At 51.2% G+C, this 8,863-nt stretch overlaps 1 protein-coding gene across 6 annotated transcripts in view; it reads right to left on the bottom strand.

The window, feature by feature from the left end:
* SRRM4 (serine/arginine repetitive matrix 4) overlaps window positions 1-8,863 on the bottom strand; it is a 590,829-nt gene that overhangs the window by 24,384 nt on the left and 557,582 nt on the right. For all 6 annotated transcript variants that reach the window (XM_047827801.1, XM_047827796.1, XM_047827800.1 and 3 more), the window contains 4 exons: window positions 8,727-8,798; window positions 6,130-6,156; window positions 4,262-4,312; window positions 963-1,061 (listed from right to left, as the gene is read on the bottom strand). In XM_047827801.1, the coding sequence (XP_047683757.1) occupies window positions 963-1,061; window positions 4,262-4,312; window positions 6,130-6,156; window positions 8,727-8,798 (249 nt within the window). The remainder of the gene's footprint in view (window positions 1-962; window positions 1,062-4,261; window positions 4,313-6,129; window positions 6,157-8,726; window positions 8,799-8,863) is intronic.

The following is an 8,863-nucleotide window of genomic DNA, read 5'->3' as shown; positions in this document are numbered from 1 at the left end:
TCTTTTATTTTTTTAAAGAGTTTATTTATGTATGTATGTATTTATTTATTTAGAGAGTGAGCATGCAGGGGCATGTGAGCAGTGAGGGACAGGGAGAGAGGGAGGAGGGGCATGTGAGCAGAGAGTGAGCAGTGAGGGGCAGGGAGAGAGGGAGGGAGAATTCCAAGCAGCCTCCACGCTGTCAGTGACAGCCTAACGTGGGGTCTGAACTCAAAAACCATGAGGTCGTGACCTGAGCCAAAGTTGGACGCTTAACTGACTGAGCCCCCCAGCCCCCCCCAGGACAGTGACGCTTTAAAATCTCCCTGGGTGACCTGAGCGTGTCGCCAAGCGTGTGGGAAGCCCACAGGGATGAACAAAGCAGCCTGTGACATCCAGAAGCCGGAGGCCTTGGTGCATCCTCTGGCCATCAACAGTTCCAAACATCGACAGCAACAAAGCCGCGCTCCGTTTCTTCTCACCCACAAGAGAGCCCTCCTCCCCTTTCTGAGGCCGGGACAGCTAATGTGTCAGCACAGAGAGGGTCCTGGTTGGGAGAAACCCGACTCGCAAGGGCTGCAGAACTAGGTACTTGGTGCTTTCATAGGCTGTTCAGCTTCTCTGTGCCTAGAGCAACGCTTAGAGAGTGCACCAAGTCCAAAGCCAGACTCCGCAGTTCATTCCTAGCTCCGTCACTTAGTAGCTGATTAACAAGTTCCTTAACCCCTCTGTGCCTCAGTTTCCTCATCTTTAAAACGGGGGATAAGAACAGTAGCTACCTCATGGGGTAGCAGAGGGGATCGTGTAGTTACTTCAGGGAGAGGGCTCAGCACCTCACACCATGGCAGTGGCAGTGGTCACTGACCCTTAGGAAACACACACGTGTGCTTACTGTTGTTCCTGTACCTGGAGGCAGCCCGTCCCTTTTCTCTACAGGGAGGTGTTGACAGTGTCGGGGGAGGCTCCCTGGGGAGAGGGGTTACCTGCTCTCACAGCTTGAGGAGCGGGTCTCCGAACTCTGGGACCTGGAGGGGCAATGGTGATGGCGGTGACGGTGAGACTTCCGGGGCCGGCTTCGTGATCTTGGGGGAGGTGAAAAGGAGTGAGTCAGAGGAGGGGAGAGAGGGAGGGGGAGGGAAGGAGAAAGAAAGAGGGAAGGAGAGGGTGGGGGAGCAGGAGAGGGAAGAGAGTGGGGAAGGGGGAAGAGAGAGGGAGGGAGAGAGAGATTTTGATCTTGTGACATACATCATCCTCTTGCACCAGAGTCACTGTCCCTCCCAAAGTTAGGCATCTCCCCCTACCCACGCCCCACTCCCCATCACCGCAGCTCTTCGGGCGGTTGGCCTCTCCAGCCAGCCATACTGAACACAAGTGAGTGGCAAGGCTTCCTCTGGAGGAGCCAGCCTGGACTCAGCCTGGGTCTCGGGTTCCCACCCCACTGCACCCACCCGCCCTGAACCAGACCACACCTGCCAGGAGTGTCACGTCCCCTCGTCACCTCTCTCCCACCTAAGACAGGGATCTCAATCTCAGCCAGCCACTGTACTGTGTGAATCAGTCGGGCAAGAGCTAAAGAAAGAAGTGGCCTTGCCTCCAGAATATTGGCGTGCTGTTGGATCTTCTAATTTTCCAAGTGAATGTAGAAATACAGATTTTTATGCAAAAGATTCCTAGTTTTAAGTGGAAGGTCATTTTTTAACAAGACACTGGGGGCAAAGAACGCACATTTGCAGAGTAAATTAGGCCTTTGGGCTGCCAATTTATAACCTCAGATCTGGAAAATTAAGTCCAGATTCTTCACATGGAGTCAAAGACCCGCTTTCAGAGTTAGAAACATCACTGGCAACAGAAATTACAACAAACAATCGACAACCACCACTACCACTAATAGTGGTATTATTACAGGTTACTTCAGTTCCCCCTAAATGATAATAATGACCCAGAAGTAATAGCAGCAGAGACAATGGTCACTGAGTATGTACAAGGAATGTCAGTGGTTTGGGCCAAGGCACGATGTCAGTGGGAGTTAGAGAGGGCTCTGTCGGGAGGTAGCCTGCTTATTCCAACAAAGGACTCAGGGATTCTTGCTAATGTGATAATCAAACCATATCCCTGCCCTGGTTAACCCTTCCCATTGCCCTCATGTCAAGTACGCATTCTGATCCTGAACCCCGAACACCTTGAGGAGTCAGCCCCTGCCAAGCTCTCTAGCTTCCTTGTGTGGTGTCTCCTGCTCTGGCTGGGCAGGCTCAAGGAAGTCCAACTGCTTGTACTCTGGCTCATGTGTGTCCCAGCTCATGATGTCCTTCTGAGGATGATGATGACAGGTGGCCCATATTTAACACATATTGCCTGCCGGGCACCATAGTCTAAATGGACCCATCTCTGCCTTCACAACAACAACGTATGAAGTAGCTTCTCTTACTTCTCAGATGAAGAAACCAAGGCAGAGAGTTTAAACCATGTGCCTAACCAGTAGCCTAGAATGGTTACCTCTGTCCTCACTCCAGTCAGTCTAGACACTTCCTCCTGTAGGAAGCCCCTGCTCACTGCCAAGCCTGCCGCCATGCCCTGGGCTCCTAGCCGCCATCACTGTGCTGTGACCTGTCCCTTGTCTGGCTCCTGTGTTCCGCTGGGAACTGTGAGCATCTTGAGTGTGGAAGAATATTTGGCTAAGCTCTGTCCTCAGGCCCAGCCCAGGGCCTGCCATGTATTAGGGCCTTACTAAGGGATGTTGAATACAAGGAGGCTAAATCTCTCCAGAGATCACTTGTTTAGAAGCATCCCCGACCATAGAACCTGGTAAGAAGAACCATCCTTTATCTTAGGGGCGCCTTGTTTTTCTTGCTTCTCCCTCTCCTGATGATGCTTGTCTTTTGCATCACCTAGCAATTTCTGGGGCTCATCCAGCTCTTGGCACCAGGGAGGGTGGCCCCCTTGCTGCCCTCAAGCAGTCAGCCTCAGTGATGACCACCCCCACAATCCCCACCAGTGCTCTTAGAGTCTCGGTCCAGCCCCTGGCTCTGTGTGTCTATACTGCAGCCCCACTGGACAAGTGATACCGAGGTCTCTCAGAGTATGTGCTTGGTCTGCGCTTAGTGTGAATGCCTTTTGACTTGAACTGAACAAGCTTGATGATCGGGAAGTTGTTCCCTGAGCTAATTCAAAGCTCTACTGTTTCCTTCTGGAGCATTCCCCAGGCCCCCTGTGGGGGTGGCTCAAATGCCCTCCTTTGCACTGACCTTGGATGAAGTGACCCCTCAGGCAGCAAAGCAAGGTGCCCTCCCTCTGCGTCCCTGCCTCCTCTTTTCCCTCCCCAACAGCCAACCGCCTTTCATCCTATTGCATTTGGTCCTCACTTTAGAAGCTTCTTGGCGGGAGATAAAATATTAGTTGATTGGAAAACATATGTGCTAACATTTGCAGGGTATAAAGTAGGTGGGTTGTAACCACATTTACTTTTAATTTGTCTGGGAACTGAACTCTGCAGGCAGCACTAGCTGATTTGAATTTCTACCACCAGCTATACACCGTGAACCAGCTGGGGCCCCGAGATCGGGGGTAGGAGCTTCGCTGCAATCTCCACGATGTAAGCCCCCGCAGCCAAGGCTCGGACTCACAAGCACACTCACGCGTGTGCTTGCACGTGATCATGCCCCCATGACCGCTCACGCACACACGGCACACCTGTGTGCACAGGTAAAACCCACCCCACACCCTCCATACGTGTAATGCACGCGGGTAGATAAGCGGTGCACACGCAGGGTGCAGAAAATCAGCACGCGGGCAGACTGACCCACGTGCACACTGTTCGCGTTGGTGCTTACGTAAGCAGAAGCATACAGAATGCTTCCGTGTGGACACAAATAATACACCACACACAGACTATCCCAATTGCATACGTTTGTACACGCCTTCCACACAAATGTTTGCAGGATGGAAAAACGTACAGACGTTTGCAATGTGCATACTATACATACACGCCTTTCATAGAAATGTATCCACAAGGCACTGCAGGCACACAGACGCACGTCATTCACTTTCACGCACACACAAATACACGCACGTCACATACACAACCTCGTGCACTTACACATACCCAAACCCACAACTGCCCTTCATCAGCCGGTTCTGCCTTTCCCTGCCTTCCTTCCTCTCACCCACCCCCACCTCACGTTTATGTGGCCACGCCCACACTCTGGCTATGCAGAGGTCAGGTTCCCGGCCTCCCCCCCCCCCCCCAAAACTGGAGAAGAGAATGTTCCAGGTGCTCCCTACTTACTGTTTTTTGTGCCTCTTCTCGTCCCTTCTTTTGCTTTTTGGGCTGGAGGAGCTAATGGAGAAACGGCCAATTAATTAAAAGATGCAGAATCCCAGTTCCAGATAAAAAGAAATAGTAGTTAAGATGCTTTACACACCGGGGTTACAAGACCCAGGCAGTCTGGGGACAGACGCTAATCATTTCCAAGAGGAGAGCAGTCACTGCTGATTTTTTCACCCAGCAGGTTCAGCTAGAGACAGTGACCCACACACAGACTGAGAATGAGGTGACGCAGGGGGCCATGGCCAGCTCTGGGAGCTTAATAATACAGTCGTAAATAAAGGTAATAATAATACCTGCCATGTGTCAAGGATTTATTGTGAGCAAACACTGCTAAATACTTTTCATCAACAGTCTTATTTTCCTCTCCCTGCAATCTGTGGGCAGAGGCACATTTACTTAATACGTACTCATTTTACAGATGTGGAAACTGAGCCTCAGCTAGGCTGAGAAACTTGGCCGGGATCACACAGGTGAGCTAGGATGTGGCCCCAGACCATGGGTCCCCAGAGCCTAGGCTATTGGTTGATGTTCAGTTTCTAAGAGCAAAGAATGGAATATATAGCGAGACACTCGGAAGCTTCATGAAGCTTGGCCGGTTCTGTAACGTACTGCCCGTGATTATCTAAGTATCTGTTGTTGTTTTTTTAAGTCAGAGGGCTGGGGTATGGACGGGTCCGGTGGACAGTGATGAGGCGGGTTCCCAGCATTACCAACTAGAGGCCCCAGAGGGAGGGTGAATGCTATTTGGTAGTTCAAGCCAGACTGGCTTCACGGGGGTCACCAGGAATGCAGGACCGGCCTAGGTCCTGGATAAAGGGAAAACCTTATACAACTGCTGTTGCACCTTGACGTCAGCCGTGTGATTTATCTCCGTGTTTGAGACTCAGCCTGGGCAGTGGAAGAGCCCAGGACCTCACTGAAAGGTCCAGGTTCACGTCCCAGCTTTGCTGCTCAGTCGCTGTGTGACATCAGGCAAGTTACCTGTCCTCTGGAAGACCCAGTTTCCTTGACCATGAGGTGGGGCCATTGCTCAGGCTGCTGGGCTGGGAGGCTGGCTGACATTGGTAATCGCTCTCTACCTGTCAACTGGATAAACAAAAGAACTTTGCACTCTGCCAACTGCTCTAGGTGTGGCTGTTATTTAAGAAGCCACTGTAGGGTGTCCTGATCCTGTGTCTGACAGACGTGGGTTTGAATTTTGGCTCTGTCACCTGACTCTGTGTCTGTGGACATGCCTGTCACATCTGTCTAAATCTCAGTTTCCTCATCTGTAAAATGGGAAGAATAAATACATCCACTGTACAGGGTTATGATGGAGATCAGTGGAGGTTAAATACGCACACACATGGCAGGGGCTTAGTGCAGGATCCAATTTATAGTGGCCACCCTGTAGGTGACAGCTCGATCTGTGCTCACCTAGTGTTTCCAGTCCAGTAGGACTTGGCCTCTGTCCCTTGGCTAAGATCTGGGAAGGCTTTGGTGGGGTGGCTGGGGCCGATGGTTCCCTATATGCCCCAACCTGGGATTTCAACGTGATAAAACAAACAGACTCTGACCAGGGTAGCCAGACTTTCCAGGGAGGGGTATTGGTGGGGGCTGGTCCAGGAGCAACCATCCAGCCTGACGGAAGGCAAAAGCTGGCTTGGAAGTTTCAGGGAAACCAGCCCAAGGCCCTCATTTTGGAGGAAACTGAGGCCCAGGAAGATGCAGGGGGTGTGCTCAAGAGCACAGAGATGGAGACGGAGAACTGACTCTAGAAGCTGCCTAAAACCTTGTTAGGAAAGCAGGAAGCAGAAGCAAGCAGCCAGAAATGACAAGGTTCTTACCTGTGCCTTCTCTTCTTGGAGAATGACCTGATTAAAGGAATTAAAAGGAAGAGAGACAGGGAGGGAGGGAAGGGAGAGAGGAGGGAGGAAGGAAGAAAATAAATACAGGTGAGTGTGAGGTTTGTTTTCCTGGGACAAACGTATCAGTGCATTTATGATCATGCTACATGGGGGTCAGGACACCCGGCAAATCCTCCTTCTGTCACAGATTTCGGACAATGGACACCACATGGGAGATACTGGTTTGCATTTTGAATTTCAGTCAAACCCACCGGAGCTTCAGTCCTCACCCCAAAATTGTCAGCGAGCCTGTCTCAGTTGGGGGTGCATGAAGGGGATACACAAGAGTCCTCTGCCTCCTCCCCTACCCCCGGGGGGGGGGGTGAGCCTAGCGGTGGACTCTTCATCCTCCTCCTCCTCATCACGGGACAACCAGCTCCCACGTGTGGAACTTAACTGCACCAGGCTCCATGCTAAGCGTCTCCCACACGCTCAGTCTTCACCCAAACCCTGGGAAGTTCTAGTAACAACCATTTTGCAGACGCTGAAGCTCAGAGAAGTTAGTTAAGTTGCCCAAGGTCACACAGCTCCACCCACGTAGGTCCTAGGGATTCTTCAGAGCTCCGCTCAGATATCACCTCCTTGTAGCATTTTCTGATCCCCTCAGGCTGGTTGGGTGCCCCAAGCTTGGGTGAGCTTCTGAGCTTAGTCTTATACTACCCTCTGCACATTATAATGACTCATCTTCCCCACTAGAAGGTGAGCCACTTGAGGTCCAGGGCTGGGTTTTGGTCACTGTTCTGTTCCCGAAGCCCAGAATGTCATTCATGGGATATACTGGGTATTCAATAAATAGATGTAAAAAATGGGATTTTTTTTTTTTATTTTAGCCCTGAAGCCATGTTCATGGAGGGGAGAGAAAAAAAAATCCCTATGCATCCCCCACCCCTAGCTCCTATCTCCAAAAAAGTCCACTATCATTAACCCAACATCTCAAGAGCTTGGAGAAGCAGGGCCAGAAGTAGGGTGGTGCTTAGCAGGTGGTTTGGAAAATACCAGCAATAGCATCTTCCCCTCTTAATCTCCACCTCCTGGGCTAAGCGTGGCTGGCAGAAAAAGCCGTTCCTAACTTTCTGGCACAGTCTCTTTCTCAATGAGGAGAAACCCTTGAGTGAGAAGCCATTTGACTTCTAAGATCCTGATATGGAAAGGTCTCCCAAAATAGGACAGATTGGTCAGCAGAGGAAGGCGGCATTGCCGCCACAGGGGACCCCACGTCGGGAAAGGTTTCTAACACCAAATTAACAACGTTCTGCTAATCAGCTTTCCCACATGTTGTGCTAAGCGTGGACTCAACAGTCGAAATGTCTGGGCAGGCAGTGGACATAGCTGGTGACACCAGACTGAGTTGAGGCCATTCTGGCAACAAGGGCTGAGATGTGGCCACACCCCTGGCTTGGAAAAAGCCACATTGGGGGCAACTTTGAACCAACGGTGGGATGCAGGGGGGAAACCCACATGCACTCTTCTCCTTTGTTCCACTGTGATTGTTTAATTGCACAAGTAATCCACCACTGATGTAGGCAGATTGGAAGAGAGGGATAAGCAAAAAAGGATATATACTGCTCTTTCCGTACCGTCCACAGCCAAACATAGCAAAGAACTTACACTGGGAATTTCAAACTTCCTGCCCCCCAGGGCCAAGCGGGCTTCATAAATGTGTGTGAGGGGGCGCTAAGTGGGGCCTGTAGCACACGAAAGCACCTATGCTCTGTCTAAATGCACAGCAATCCCTCAACCCTACCTGGTGGCCTCCTGTGGGAAAAGTGGCCCAGTGAAGGCAGAGCTGCTGATTTAACGGAGGAACTGGAAAACTTGTTTTTTTGTTTTATAATGCAATCTCCCAATTATAAAATGCTGAGTTGGCCCATGAGCCACAGATTTGAGTCCTCTGGTGTACATCCTTACAGTTCTTTAATTCTCCGCCCCCCCACACATACATGTGTGTGTGTACATGTGTGAGTAGCGGGCACCTTTCGGAATGTGTGTCCAGCTCACAATGCCCCTTAACAACGTCCACAAGGGTGGACAATCCCAGAAGCCATGTTTTACATGTTCCATCCTCTAGGACAAGTGGGACCCACCAGAGAGGCCCTTCCTTGGGAATCTGGAATAAGGAACAAGCCAGAGGGCTCCTGTGTCTTCTTGTGGCTGGGTCTGCCACACGAAGACATGGGAACAGGGTGCAGCCGTGTCTCCCCGTGTGGAACAGGGACTGTGTATCCTGCTTGGGTGCTACCAGCTCTCCACCCCCTGGTCCCAGCCCCTCACTGATGTCTGACTGGTTCCTGAGACACTCCTGCCTCCTTATCATCACACATCCCTACGGGCCGGAGTTGGCTTTAGTGGGCCTCGGGTCCTTGCAACCAAGTTCTAAGTTAGACAAGAAAAAGGAAATAACAACACACAGGTGAGTATTGTACATAAGTGAAATGATAAGTTTCCCAGTGAACTTTGGGCGCCACCCACTCCCACCCCAACCCCCACCCCACCCGGAGGAGGAGGAGGGTGTTTGCCAAGGAGGAAGAAGGAAATACCTGTGTCGCTTATGTTTCTTGGAACCTTTCTTCTTCTTTTTCTTGACAGGCGATGGACTGTACGATGGGGACCTGCCGGGGGAGGAGACACCTTCAGAGGGATGTTCTTAAGGGCCAGCATGGGCTTTCAGAGACCC

Source organism: Prionailurus viverrinus, chromosome D3, assembly GCF_022837055.1.
Source record: "Prionailurus viverrinus isolate Anna chromosome D3, UM_Priviv_1.0, whole genome shotgun sequence".
Classification (NCBI taxonomy): Eukaryota; Metazoa; Chordata; class Mammalia; order Carnivora; family Felidae; genus Prionailurus; species Prionailurus viverrinus.
This window is presented reverse-complemented; position numbering and strand designations above follow the sequence as displayed.